The 15,033-nt window shown below is 36.0% G+C and overlaps 2 protein-coding genes across 2 annotated transcripts; one reads left to right on the top strand and one right to left on the bottom strand.

The window, feature by feature from the left end:
* Positions 1–1,837: 1,837 nt before the first annotated feature.
* LOC105221348 (solute carrier family 2, facilitated glucose transporter member 1-like) lies at positions 1,838–4,075 on the top strand. The gene is made up of 6 exons (XM_011198257.3): positions 1,838–2,174; positions 2,255–2,365; positions 2,421–2,581; positions 2,645–3,452; positions 3,526–3,628; positions 3,707–4,075. Exons 1-6 carry the CDS (start codon positions 2,163–2,165, stop codon positions 3,958–3,960), a joined length of 1,449 nt encoding a protein of 482 aa, XP_011196559.1. The 5' UTR covers positions 1,838–2,162; the 3' UTR covers positions 3,961–4,075.
* Positions 4,076–6,332: 2,257 nt separating this feature from the next.
* On the bottom strand, positions 6,333–13,583 carry LOC114805378 (solute carrier family 2, facilitated glucose transporter member 1). Its single transcript, XM_029046347.2, has 5 exons — positions 13,088–13,583; positions 8,247–8,357; positions 8,004–8,164; positions 7,072–7,882; positions 6,333–6,998 (listed from the first exon to the last, which is right to left on the bottom strand). Exons 1-5 carry the CDS (start codon positions 13,118–13,120, stop codon positions 6,642–6,644), a joined length of 1,473 nt encoding a protein of 490 aa, XP_028902180.1. The 5' UTR covers positions 13,121–13,583; the 3' UTR covers positions 6,333–6,641.
* Between the last annotated feature and the right edge of the window lie 1,450 nt (positions 13,584–15,033).

The following is a 15,033-nucleotide window of genomic DNA, read 5'->3' as shown; positions in this document are numbered from 1 at the left end:
GTAAGGAGGGGTTATGTTCGAACGCATATCAATGAAACTTTCGCTGTTAAGCAAAATGAACTTCTGACATCGGGCATGTGCGACCTAGTTTCATTGATCTTGCTTAATAACCGATCCGTTGTGAAATACTTTAGTTTTGTGGCTTAATTAGCGATCGATTAACAACACTTTCTGTTTTTTAATAACACAACGTTTTGTAGGCGTGGAAGTGAGTATAAAAACTCAGATAATATTTTTTAGAGAATATTTCATTAATTTATATTGAAAAAGGAAAGTATTTATGAACAAACTATCCCGATTATTCTCCCTTATTATTAGAAAATATTGTTACTCCGATTTTTTAGTTTTTTCTATTTACCATTATATTAACACTTTAGATAAAAATTACTGCAGAACCATTTTCTGCAACCACTGTAGCGCGTACGAGAGAAAACGCATCTTCTTCATTGAGTTTAATAACGAAAGCCAACGAGAGGCAGTTTTTGAAGTGATTCTGCTTTTAACCCACTTGACAAGGGATCGTTCTGAAAATATTCTTTTTATTTAACCTGTAATATACGTTCTTCATATCACTACTATTGATTAAGCGATGTTAGACTTCGTGATCTCATCACCCTTACTACGATGTCAAAAGTTAAATACATTCTAGCAACCGACACAAATATAGAAAATTTGTGATTATATCGAATTGCTTTTTGAAATGTTCCGACACACGGAGCCCCTGAAAACAACGATATTGGGTTTAACTAGAAGAACTGGAAGAAACACATCGGCTCGATTGCATTTACGATAATCTTCACCCAGACAAGGCTCTACAAAAAAGTACACATACATATGTACATGTGCATTAATATATGTATCTTTGGTTCTTTATTTTTAGCTGGATTTGTATATCTTGACGTGACGTCACTATTGACAAATATACATACGTATACGGTCACTTTGCTAACAATATTACTATTCAATACTCGTATAAACACTTTTGAGGTATGTGTGTACATATGTACATAAGCACGCCTGTGTATATATCCATATCGGCATATAACAATTCTTGCACCGCATCAAAAAAAAAACTTGCATATTTACTTGACTTCCATTTCCACGATTAACTGGATCTACTTAATTTTACCAAACCACTTTATCTTTAGAATTCTACTTTCTTTTAATATACCCGTAAATATGTACTTCATTCATTTTGGCTTTGAGCTTAAATCACACTATTATTAAATTTATTAAAGTTCTTTATCTGTATTTTTAAATTTATACAATTCACTATTTTTGCCAATAAAAGTATGAAATAGATAAATGACGAATTAAAGAGCCGGCGGGTAAAAAAATGAAGAGCAAAATGTCCAACGTCACTCGCGTGCAGAAAGTAAGTCACTACCGCTCCAAATTTCCACTTTCGACGCGTTTCGCTTTTCGCCGTTCGCCGTTCACCGCTCACCAGAGGAATTGCTACTGACACTATTTGGCCGTGGTGGCCATCAAAAGAGTTCGAAATAGAAATTTTTCGATGGAGATTCCTCGGTATTGACGTCGTGCTTATGACGATTTTCCAACGATCAGTGATTTTCGGTAGAGAGAGCATAGAAGATTCTGCGCAGATCATACCACATCATTAAGTCGATGAGCGGTCATGTTAATAGTGGAGAAGTCTCTAAGTAACAAGTTCTTCACCGTGTAAACAAACAAACTGTTCGTCAAAGTCAACTAAAAGGATGGAAATATTCATATAAGAAAGACTAGAGAAAGATATGAATCGATCTCGATTGTTATTGGGAGAGAAGTGTTGCATGTCAAGAGAGTTTCGTTTCGATATCTTTATTGATTATTGATATATCAACTTTCACCTTTTCCAAATCTGAAGAAATATGAAGTATATATAACCTTTCCAACATTTCGAAAATTAAAATGATGATTTTTTTGCCATTGTATTTCTCGATTTTTTTCTTCCTAGATTTTGCGTACAGCTTCAGCTGTTTCACTCCACATTACACTATATTTAAATTTATTTGTTTCGTAATGAACACAGCCTGCAGTCGATTTGATGACTTGTAATTTTGACGGAAATATTTTCACTAAAAAACACATTTCAAACAAAATACAATTCCTTTGCTGATACACTTAATATAGAAGTGAGAAAACTTATTTACCACGAAATGCCGAACGATGTAAGCATACGCTGTGCAAATTTCATCACTGTCCGTCCATTGTATTTTAATAAAATGAATAAATTTTTAAATACAAACAGCCGAAACAAGTTGGGTGGACGCCAATGCTGCTGCTGATTTGTGTTGGGACCACCATTGGCGCTGTTATACCCATTGGCTATGCGCTGGGGGTTATGAATACGCCTGCTGAGGTGAGCTTGAGTAAGATTCCCTTAATAGCTAATCGTAAGCATGGTCAATGTCAAGGTCATAAAAGCATGGACTATCGGTAGTGTGTCCAACACATACGGCGTTCAACTCAATGAGACGAATGCTGACATACTCTGGGCTAGCATAGTGTCCATTTTCCAAGTGGGCGGTATTTTGGGCTCCTTTATTTCTGGATCTATAAGCAACAAATTCGGAAGGTAAAAAGTCTGTATGTGCCTAAGAATATTCATTCGCCAGCTTTTCCTCACTTCTCATTACAGAAGGGGTTGTCTAATATTCAGCGGAGTTTTGTTATCTTTTGCTGGACTGTTTTTGTATTTTTGTCGTATGGTTAACCTCGTCGAGATGATGTTTCTCGGTCGTTATTTGATCGGCATCTCGGCTGCGCTAATCTATACTTCGCAACCGATGTATTTGCTGGAGTGCGCGCCCATACATCTGCGGGGCAGTGCTGGCGTCTTCACACTGCTTGGCATAACGGGTGGCATTGTTGTTGGGCAAATATTCAGTTTACAACAAGTGTATGGCAATGAGAAGAGTTGGGAATTAGCTTTGAGTGCCTTTTTGATTTTTGTACTGATTGGTTTCTTACCGGCCTTTTGGTTCCCCGAGTCGCCGAGCTGGTTAATTAAGGTGCGTCAAGATGAAGAATTGGCCAGGAAGTCTTTGAGAAGTTTGCGAGGCAAGAATGCTGAAGAAACCATAAATGCCGAAATTGCAGAATTGAAGGCTTCGGCGGCTGCCTCCAGTGAAATACTCGGATTTTGCGCAGTGCTAAAGAACTCAGAATTTTGTCTGCCTCTGCTAATTGTTATCTCGTTTACCGCTTGTCAAGGTCTGAGTGGGATTAATGGTATTTTCTTCTATTCAGTAAGAATATTTACCAAATGTGGATTTTCTTCGGAAAATGCCACTTGGCTGAATTTCGGTTCTGGTGTATTGAATTTCGTGTGTGCGCTCATTAGTTTGGTTATAATGGAGAAATTCAATAGACGTCCCTGCATGCTCCTCTCAGCGGGTGCTTGTGCTGTATCATTAATTGGCTTGGGGTTCGCTTTGAAGTTTATTGTGCGTACCGCTTTTCATATTGTAATTGTTATATTCATTTGTTAATGTATTTACATCTAAAAATTCATTATAGGATTACGTCAGCTGGTTCCCAATGCTTTGCGTTATTTTAATGGCATCCTTTATAATATTCTTCAATGTTGGCCTGGGACCAATACCATTCTTCATAGGAACAGGTGAGTTTGCCTAAACGTAATTGTTGCACCATCTCTTAGATACATTTTCCACAAATATTTTGAGTTTTTCCTTTTAAGAACTGTTTGAATTGCCCCCTCGCACTGTGGCCATGGCTACTGGGAACTTTTCATGTTGGACTGGGAATTTTTTGATCGGGATGTGTTTCCCCCCTGTAGAGAGTCTAATTGGTCCGTTTTGTTTCTTGCCCTGCGGTGGTGTTTGTATATATTGTTTCTTGCTCACATGGCGCTACGTACCGGAGACGCGGGGTTTTGAGCCATCGGATGTGAAACCTTTGATGGTGAATGGTCTTAAATCGAAAGTAACCTAAAATGATATGGTGCCAAAATTGATCCGGGGTATGATTTTTACTGTAATCGAGGAAAGAAAAATTCACTACAATAATTGTTTGCTGGCTTTCAAAATAAAAGTCTGAATGTTTAAAAAAAAAAAAAAAACTTTTTTTCTTTAACTAATACAAAACTTATTATTCCAAAATACTTCATCCGTTCTTATATACAGGTCTTGATTTGAAAGCAAATTGAGATATCACAATTTACACACAAACAGTAAATTTCATGTAGAAAAAGTAAGTTATCAAACTGTTTAATATCGACAAAATCCATAATTTTGGGCTGCTATTTGACCCAATCGTTGTTGCAAGAAATTGACAAGCTTCAAGTGCAGGTTTTGTGCAAAATTTATCCAAATGTTATAGATGCAGCCCTTAAATCGGTCATCTTTTGAGGGTTCTCTTTAGCAATACGCATCTTTAGGATGGCCCAATCATTCTCGATTTTTGACACGTCAGTTCTTTGAGGGGGCCATACAACACACTCACATTAAAAAAAAAAAAAAAAAAAAAATAGAATACCACAAAAATTTCTCACCAAACACGCGATCGCCAAAAAACCATAAACTGCGGTACTTTGATAACGGTACTTTCCGAACATATACAAAAAAATCGATATTCGATAAAGGAAAAAAAAGTGAGAGCATTTGAAGTGCTTGCCATTTTGATAACTTACTTTTTCTACCTACTGTACATATGTATATGCGTACGTTCGCAGAAGCTAATTTTAAATATTGTACACAGCACAAACGTGCTTAGCGCTCATTAAAAAATGTCAGCTTTTAATATATTCATATAAGGGATAAAACCTTTGCAGATATGCCATCTGTGACACGTTTTTACATATATAAATAAAGTGAAATAAATGAAAAACAGCTTTATTTTAAAAATAAAGGAGGAAGCCCCAATTTGCGCCACATCGTAAACAATATGTATATTTGAACTGCCGTTTGAGATTTCTGAGGGCTCTGCTAGTCTTAGTATTTCACTGATTACCCACAGAGAACACACCGCACCAATTAACGCCGCAACTGAGTGCGAAATTGACTCATTTGTAGTAAATATCCCATAGTACATTTCCCATAGAAAAATGTCAGTTATGTGAATTCTATATGTACGACAGATGTTGCATTATAAAGGCAATTATCGCGCATTGTGTGAACCCGGAAAGTTTTGTCTACTTCGCAATTGATCTATTTAAAAGTACAGTTGTAATATATGTACATATGTATGTATGTACGTACATTTGTAAATCTTTAGTCATTAAACGTCTAATTATTGCCGATTTCATTTTGTCAGCGATGTTATTACAGCTTAAATCACACAGAGCGTCGCATTTGTTCACACATACCATATAATCTGACAAAATTTAGTAAATAATTTTAAAGCTGTTGTTTGTTTTTTTCGCCACAAAGCTATAATAAAATCTAAGCATTGCTGCACTTATCTACATACATACATATGACAACATATTTATATTCGGACTTTTATCCAAGTTCTGATTACGAATCGTTGTTTTATTTGAAGTTGTTGACATTAATGAGTTGATGCGTCTTTTGCAGACTGTGCAGTCTGTCTCCATTAGTCGCAAAGTCAACCAAGCAATAACGTAACGTCATATTAATATATATATATAAAACAATGGATGTATTTCTATGTGCATACATATTGAATCATAAAACGCAAATCATTTATTGCTCCATATACTGATTTACCCAATCTTGTCCATATTTCCACAGCGCCGTATCAAAGCTAAAGTGATTCATTATGATTATGGAAACAAAATTATCTTGATATCAAAAAGGCTCCAATTGATTGGATCAAATTAAAATAAAACATAATGACAGTAGGCGGATATATGCTTACCTTTTGCCTACTAGTTTTAATTGTGCGTTGGAAACCCCTTACAAGAAGTCATGTCGGTAGTATAAGTATTAGGTTAGGTTACGTGTTTGTCTGTCGACGCACCTAGGCCTTTGAGAAGCCCCTTGTTCCACTACCGGGACTAAGATCCCTCACACCATTGAGTCCTCTGTGAACCACCCTGTGGATTTGATAAAATGAAATAATTCACATAGTTTGATATGTGTAACTTCGCCCACATCATCGAGGAAACCGCGTCCGATAGTTGCGATTCTTCTTCTGTACAGAGCCTTACATCCGCATAGATGGTGTGTTATAGTTTCTTCTTCTTCTACCTTCTCTCTTCAGTTTCTACAGTGAAAGGAACCCTCAGTCTACTGGCGTGTAGTATTCTCGTAATTATAAAGTTTAAGAACAGCTTCACTTTTGCCACCCAACCCATTTGAACAAGTAAATAACTGTCGGCTCCCATATAAACTTTCACAAACTTGCATTTTTGACAAATTTTATTTTTAAACTTAACAATGTTTGGCAATTAACACTTTACATAACTATATATACATACATAGGTACATGGGTAGATTCTGAATCCATGAGAAAGATATGAATTGAAGCTTGCAGTAGGAAGGCATAAATAAATAACTATAGATAAATGTGTGCATATAAGATAATATATGCACCCTCTTAATACTAGCACATCTTACGTTAAACCTCTAGGAATGTCATTATGAAAGCACTCGCAGCGATTTATATACACACTTGTAGACTCTTAGTTTACTTGAATTTAAAGTAGTTCATCAATGCACTTTGGAACGGAAACCCTTAGCCATTAAAGGCTTGACGTCAGCAACATCTTTTCCGCGAGTCTCGGGCAGGTAACGCCACGTCAGCAGAAAACAATACAGGCACATCGCCGCGCATGGTAAGAAGGCATAAGAGCCCCAAACAGCCTCCAACATGGGAAAGAACATTCCAATCATAAAGTTGCCACTCCAGGAAAAGAAGTTGCCCATCGACATGGCCACCGACCGCGACTCGACTTCAAAGAGTTCTGCGCCCACAAAATATGGCACAGGCGCCAAGCCCACATTGAAAAAGAATATGAACGAAGCAATAAAGGCAATGCAAAGAATAGGCAACCAACTAACAAGGTCCTAAGAGATTGGAGAGCAAATTATTAGGTTAATATATACATATCTATGCATACAAGTGCATATGAATACTCACAATGTAATTCAAGGCAAAGGCCATGCCGAAGAGCGATAGTCCGCAGCCGCCAGCTGAAAACATCATTAGCGAACGACGTCCAAAATTTTGCACCATTAACGGACTTACGCTAGCGAATACTAAATTCAAAAAGCCTGCTCCAAAATTCATCCACGTTGCAATCTCCAGCGAAAAGCCGCCCTTCATGAAGATTCTCACCGAGTAGAAGAATATGGCATTAATGCCACTCAGTTGTTGACACAGTGGAAATGAGCAGCAGATCACTAGTGGTAACAAGTATTCGGGATTCTTCACAACTGCCAAAAAACCAATTTTCTCTGTGTTTGCATATGCGACCAATTCTTTCATATCCGCTATTTCGGCATTCACACACTCATCGGAATTCTTGCCGCGCAAACGTTGCAGTTCCTTGCGTGCCGCTGGCTCATCTTGACGCATCAAATAAAGCCAACGTGGCGATTCCGGATACCAATAGACCGGAAGGAAACTAACCACTACAAACACTGTATAGAAACTAAGTGCGAACTCCCATAGGTCTTCGGTGCCGAAAACCTGCTGCAGACTGAAAATTTGTCCAACGAAAATACCGCCTGTGACGCCGATCGATGTGAAGACGGCTGCACTGCCGCGCAGGTGAGTTGGCGAAATCTCCAGCAGGTAAATCGGATGGACGGTGTAGGTAATTGCAGCAGCGACACCAATGGTAAAGCGTCCAATTAAGAGCATCTCCACCGAATTTGTCATTCGGCAAAAGTGTAGAAGAATGCCGGAGAGGGTCAATAGGAATGCGCTAACCAGCAGTGATCCTTTTCTGTGAATACGCGCAGAGATTATTTATAGATATGCCACAACAATGAAATCAATTAGTCATACGTAGAAAGAATGAACTTTGAATTCCTGAAGGATATATATGTGTTGAAATTATGGCTTACCTTCCAAATCGATTGCAAAAACTTCCAGCTATGAATGACCCGAAAATTCCGCCTATAAGAAATATAGACACGATCGCCGACCAAAGTAGATCGACTTGTGCTGAACTCAATTGCTCGTTGTAACGTATCGCAAATGCATCGAGACACCAGGATTTAATATACTATAAATAAATAAGGACCAAAAAACACCTTATATGAATACATCTTCTATTTTCATATTTGTCCAACAAGGTATATATTTACCTCGGCGGGTGTATTCATAACTCCAAGACAATATCCAACGGGGATCGCGGTACCAAGAGTCGTTGCAAAACAAACCCATGCCAAAAGAGGCGTCCAACCTTTACGTTGAGTCTAAAATATAAATGTGTGTAAATACAATATTAACTCCAATTACGACTGACCCATCCGAATTGCTCCGGAACATATCGTACAAGTGGATTTAAGTTGTGAACACCCTTTATAATGACTGTATTAGAACTTGTCACTGGACTCTCGATGATTACGCCCATTTAACAGTACACTTAAAACTTTAGTGGCAAAATTTAATGATGGAACTCACAAACCAACAAAAACAAAAACTGATAGGCAAATGATATTCAAGAAATGCATCAACCATTCGACAACTCCTGATTTTACAACACTAGGAGCATAATACAGACTGATGGAAATCAATGTATTAACGGAACCGTTCAAAAATTTTAGTCAGTCCAATGACACTGTGAAACTCATCTATCCTCTTTATTTCTAAGTAGAATTTTCCAAGGTCATGCCTTTGTAACAAATTATTGCGGGCGTCTCGATAAACATACATATGTCTACATGTCTCACATTCCTCACAACTCGTAGAGTATTTTATGTTGTTAACCGAGAGAAAAAAGATAATTTGCAAAAATAATAACCATAATAAAATAATTCCACATAGTAGTAAATCATTTTTTTTACAATGTAGATGCTAACCAAACCGTAATTGACTTCTAAACATTGCACTCAACTCAAATCCCTTTATTTATTTATGTACATTCAATATGCCAATTATGTGTAATTATGTACGGTTTAATGTACCGATGAATAATTCAAGTAAATATGAAGGTATTTATTCCCAAGTACGACTGATAGGGTATTCACTTGATCGCGGTCAATAATTTCCCAGCGCCATTGATTGATTAGCGGTCATAAATATTTACAATATTTCAACTGTTCTTGTAGAATTAACAGCAATTGCATTTGGTGTGTGCTGGTTGTAATTGTAATTGTTCTCCAATCTCCACCTTGCGACCTCGCCAATTGCTCTTCAAGTATACGAGTATTCACCTCCGTCAATTGTACGAAATCAACGTTCGTAAAAACGTGAGGCCACCACATTGACTATGCACCCGCTTCCCCAGATTACAGCCAGACCGAATGTGATTAATGTCTGTTGCACAACCACACATTTAAGTACAGTCACAGACGAGTTTGCATGCACATGCTTCTAAATTTTGTAGGGATATGAACTTTTCACTGCCTTTAGGTACGTTAACAGATTTAACCTCAGGCACGAGCCGAATTTCTACATAAACAGCTTAACTGATGATATTGGAAAGATGGAAAAAAATAAGGTAAAAATTACATCAGTGCACTTAGAGCAAAGTGAGAATGACGTTTATTGAAGAAACAAGTTTTTAAAGCGCAATAGTCAATTCACATGGCAGTGGTCGAGTATTTAAAAAATATGCGTTGTGGCTGCGCAATGCAAACTTTCATTTGACATTATGTCTCATTTGCAGATTTTATACATTTATTTCACACTCAGCCAGATAGATAAAACGTTGAGCAGACTCTGATTTGCTCATTTACTTAAGCTCTAATTGGTTTGTATGAATTAACTAAATACCCTTACCTAAGTGTAAATGTAGAATGTGGGGGATTTTACTTTAGTTCCTTTTCATTTGCCATTTAATTATATAGTTTATTTTAATAGTTCATTGATTTACAAACTGGTTTAAATAATCGTAAATGCCTTATTGATCTTTTATACCGATCGGATCGGATTTCACTCGGAATACTCAATTTGTGTTCACCTAACGATATAGATTACACCGAGACTTTATATATAATAGATACAATATGTGTATGAATATGATGTAAAGAAGTGAATATGCAATGGGTATAAATCACATGGTCCGGAATGGCAAGCGTTTTACCAATAGAGATGTGGAAGCGAAGGCGAATAATATGGGCAATTTCAGATTTAGTAGATTTAATTAGCTGATAAGAAACTAGATGAAAATTTATATTAAATAAGCTATTGCTTTTATAAATTCAACAATTTAAAGATTTTTACTTATAAATATGGGTAAATGTTAATTATCAATTAAATACTGTCATATGAATTGCCACTTTAAGTATTCAACATTTTATTCAAATTTAGAGTTCTAATAATTGTATGCCGTTAATAAACCATAAACTAAGTTTATGGGACCAGTTATATATAATATATATATATACAAAAATATAAACTAGTTTTTATCATGAAAATGCTTGCATTCCATTTCAAATGTGGAAATGTCAAAAAATAATTAAGCGAATGAAAGTAAATACTTAATGGAAATTAATAAAATTTTCCTAGTTAATTGTACTATAGATCATTGCTTTTATGAATAGACTAAATCTGACCAGATTCTCTTAAAACTAGTAACACTTACAGCTCAATGATTTATAACATTCGAAGGTTGTTTCGCCAATCTTCCCTACTTACTAAAACACATATACATATGAACATCTACATATTTATTCGTGTGTAAATACAAATCACAGACAGTCCATAAGTGGCACATATAAATTTTGTTTATTTTTATACCCGTAAGTGAGCTTCATTTACGTTCAAGCTCAAGTGTAAGCGTGGGAGTACTTTATTAAAGCAAATTATTATGAACAAAGTTGAGGATGTTAATTAAGAAATTTGTTAGAAATTTCAATACAATTATACGGTAGATAACAAGAGTACCGTTCACCCCTGAAACACTTGTAAAATTGAAGTGCTCATTTGAGGACTTTCCTAATTATCTACTGGGTCCCCTTAAACATTTATGTTTGTCAAAATACTCGAGAGCTTATTAGAGTAACGGTAATGATCAATATATAACTTCTATATATATATATATATATATATGCAGGAGTATCCCAATTCAATGCGTCAGCAATTTTATTTACATTTTCAGGCCAACATTGCGTATGAGCAACAGATAACAATTTTTCTTTCTTAGATGAGCTATAACAACTCTATGTATTAGAATACATATGTATACATACATATGCATGTAGTTATTTGCAATTGACACTTTTCCAGGTGTTTGGCAGACGGTTATAAAAGTATTAGGCCTTTTCCGAGGGGCTGATGGGAAATTTCTCCAGTGTCACTCTGCCTTAATTGCTATTACAATAACAATTATGAATGTGTATTTAATTTAAAAAATTCGATAAAGTACTGATAATTGTATTAATTTACTTTTCTCTTAACTTGTATTGCGCAGAACTGAATACAGTTACCCCAAATACTAGAACTAGAACGTGACTTTTTGCGTTTTCGCTTCGAATTCCAATGTTCCAATATTTTGAAAAATGCAAAATATCAGAGTTCAAGTAGTAACATGCTTCCCAAATTCTGTATGAACGTCATAAAATTGACTTTTACTTTATCCTTATTATCTATTTACTAGGGTATTCAATTATTTGAGTGCGCTACTACCACTCTGTAGTTTGCATCCTCGATTCACGTTCCGCCCAAATTTAAAAATTTTAAAAGCGGACCACTTTCTCAAGCAATTTTAAATCATCGTCTATATTTTAGCAGATTTAAACATACTGTTGTGTAACATTACTTTGGAACAAAAGAGGTATACATTTAAACATCAGGAAGTCACCTTTTCTAGCAGAAATATTGCATATCGCTCTTTTACATGAATAGTGTCATAACTCTAAAAACTCGATTTTTGAGTTGAGTATGCAGAAAAGTGCACAATTTCATCCTCCATGTTGTATAAAAATTTCATTCCGATGCGTAGGAAAATAAACCGTGAAATAAGAATATGCCGTTATTAAACTTGTTATGTTGCATTATTTTTTAAGCACAACAACGAGACATTTCAGTTGCGCCAGAATTAGACACGGATTTTTTTTAGAAAGAAAGACATATTTTGTGTTACAACACATATTGTCACAGCGTGAATATTTTGTGTTAGAACGATATTTGTGAAAAGGGAATTAAATTTTCACGTTGATTTTTTCAGGAATAACGACACATTTACCTGAAGACAGTGAAATTGATTTATATTTTTCACAAATATAAATTTCATATTGATGCCTACGGCATTCAGTACACTCTTTTTAATTCACTTATGCTCATCATTTTATTAACAATGGCATTATGGCATTTTTCTATATTTGTTAAATAAGAGATAATTGAAAACTTTAAACCGCTCTCCTGAAAAATCGACATTTTTGAGTTGTGACACTATTCATGTAAATGAGCGATATGTATGTAAGTGTATGTATTTTAAGTTTTTGCGTCATGATTCTAAGCTTTTCGCCTATTCTTTACGATGCCATTAGAAACTACTAAGCACTGGAAAAACGCATGTGGATATTTATGAACAAATTAAAAGCAAGGAACTAATCCGCGGAGAATAAGGACCGATAAAGAGCTATCGGTCAACATACATTTTTAGAATTCGAATGAGCTGCACGATAAATATTCGAAGATAGTTTGGAATATTAGAGGTTCCACAATTTGTTTGGAAGGCAATTGCCATACATAGTTCTATGCGGATGGTACAAATAGGCGAACGTAGGCTTAATCAGTGAAATGCCTCAGTGTTTCATTTACTCGTGCAAGTGTTTTTTCACTCTGACTTATTTTGTTACGGCCATGTAATAACAATTAATAATTGAATTTTTGCTTTATTTCAGAAAACTTTTAGTACATAAAATATCGTGACGCGATTTGACCGACAAATAACTAAGAATATACTTTTGTTTTGTTTTTAGAACCAAGGCTCTCTTTGGTTCATTCAAACTGTCCGCAAACTGACAATGACACTTACGCCGGCCTCATTTTTCTCCAATTTGCTATCCATTTATGCTGGTTATTGCGCTGCGCTCGCTGGGTCTTCTGGGTCTTTCCTTGGACACTTTGGACAATTTTGCTGTTTCACAAACTCTTATCAACTCGTGGCACTTCAGAATTAATCACTTGCAATGTTCTCCTTCACTATTATACAATAATATATATATTGCATCGATATCTAGATATTTTTTATTGGTGTGCTTATGATTTTATTTTATATTATGTTTACTTTTGACGTGAGTAGGTGCATATTAATTTTACTATTTTTTTATATTTTAGATATTGTTCACTGCACTTCCGATATATAAATGCGATCGACGCGCGTACCAATCACCTTTTTATGTTGACAATCAGTGTACACAGTTTGTGTTTTGCTTTTTTCGCTTTATTATTTCCGTGCTTTTGTTTTTGTTTTTGTTGTTACTTTTTACCGACTGAATTTTGTCAACCTGTGAGTTCTTTCTGATTCGCGCGCCAGTAACTTCTGTGCAATGTTAAATACGACCGGTGCGCTTATATAGGTATACAAGTACCGAGTACCCAGTTCCAGCTTCGGTCGATCCGCGCGTAATAACTAATATCTCACGATTGTTTACTTATTACTATTGTTAGTTAACATTTGCGAGTATTATACACTGTGAAGGCTTCACATATACATACACTTCTCATATTGATATGTACATATGTACATACATATATCAGTGCATAGCAAATATATATACATACATATACATATATATAGATATAATACATATCTAGCAGTAGAATGCTAATAATTGAAATTTGGAAAACATTCTTGTTAATATGAATGTACATACAAATGTAAGAATGTATTTATATTACGTACGGAACTATTATTGGTTGAGTTTTATCGGTATTCCGGATATTCATACTCGTACAAGTATAGATTTTCAGCGAAACTGTGTATTTGCCACAGATCCATTTGCATTGTAGTATAATCCAAGTTCTGATAGACGAGTATCTCAGTGCCACACAATCATATTGAATTCAAACCATCGTAATAACGATAGGATTCTACTGAATCTGTCGGTATCTTTGTTGAAATCACAAGATTTTAGATGGGAAGTAGCTAGCCATGTTCATAGAGCGATTTGTCACAAGCTTCACTACAGTAAGCTATGGTGTGGTAATATCCTGTCGAGCGTATTGTGTGAAAGACTAAAGCTCACTGTCAACGTACCGATTAGACCTGATCAGTGTGACTTTAGATCTGGAAAATCCATCATGGATCAGAATTCACCATGCGCCAAAACTTGAAAAGACTCGAGAGAAACGTATCGATACACACTACATTTTCATCGATTTAAATGCTTTAACCTGATGCTGGGACAAATAATACGCGATATAGAGCTGAATAGAGGAGGAACAATCTTCTAAATGAGTGTGCAGCTGCTGGCGTACGCCGATGATATTGATGTCATTGGAAGCAACAAACGCGCCGTTAGTTTTGCTTTTTCCAGACTGGATAAGAAAGCGAGGTGAATGGGTCTGATGGTGGATGAGGACAAGACGAAATATCGCCTGTAATCAAACAAACAGTCAGCGCATTCGCGTCTTGGCTCACACGTCACTGTTGACAGTCATAACTTTGAAGTCATAGTCAGGATAAATTCGTATACCTTGGAAGTAGTATTAACACCAATAACAATGTCAGCCTCGAAATCCAACGCAGGATAACTCTTGCCAACAGGTGCTACTTTGGAAGTGAAAAGTAAAGTTCTCTCTTGACGAACAAAAACTAAACTCTGCAAGTCCTCATCATTTCCGCCTTGATTTAGGGTGGCGAGACGTAGGCGAGTCAACATCCGATGAGCCGGCATTAGGAGTTTTCGAGAGAAAAGTTTAGCGGAAGATTTACGGATTTACGCCTCGCTATATAAGTGCTTTAATATTTACGGCAAA

Source organism: Zeugodacus cucurbitae, chromosome 6 (genome assembly GCF_028554725.1).
Source record: "Zeugodacus cucurbitae isolate PBARC_wt_2022May chromosome 6, idZeuCucr1.2, whole genome shotgun sequence".
NCBI classification, from domain to species: Eukaryota; Metazoa; Arthropoda; class Insecta; order Diptera; family Tephritidae; genus Zeugodacus; species Zeugodacus cucurbitae.
Note: the sequence above shows the minus strand (reverse complement) of the source record. Positions and strands in the feature narration are given on the sequence as shown.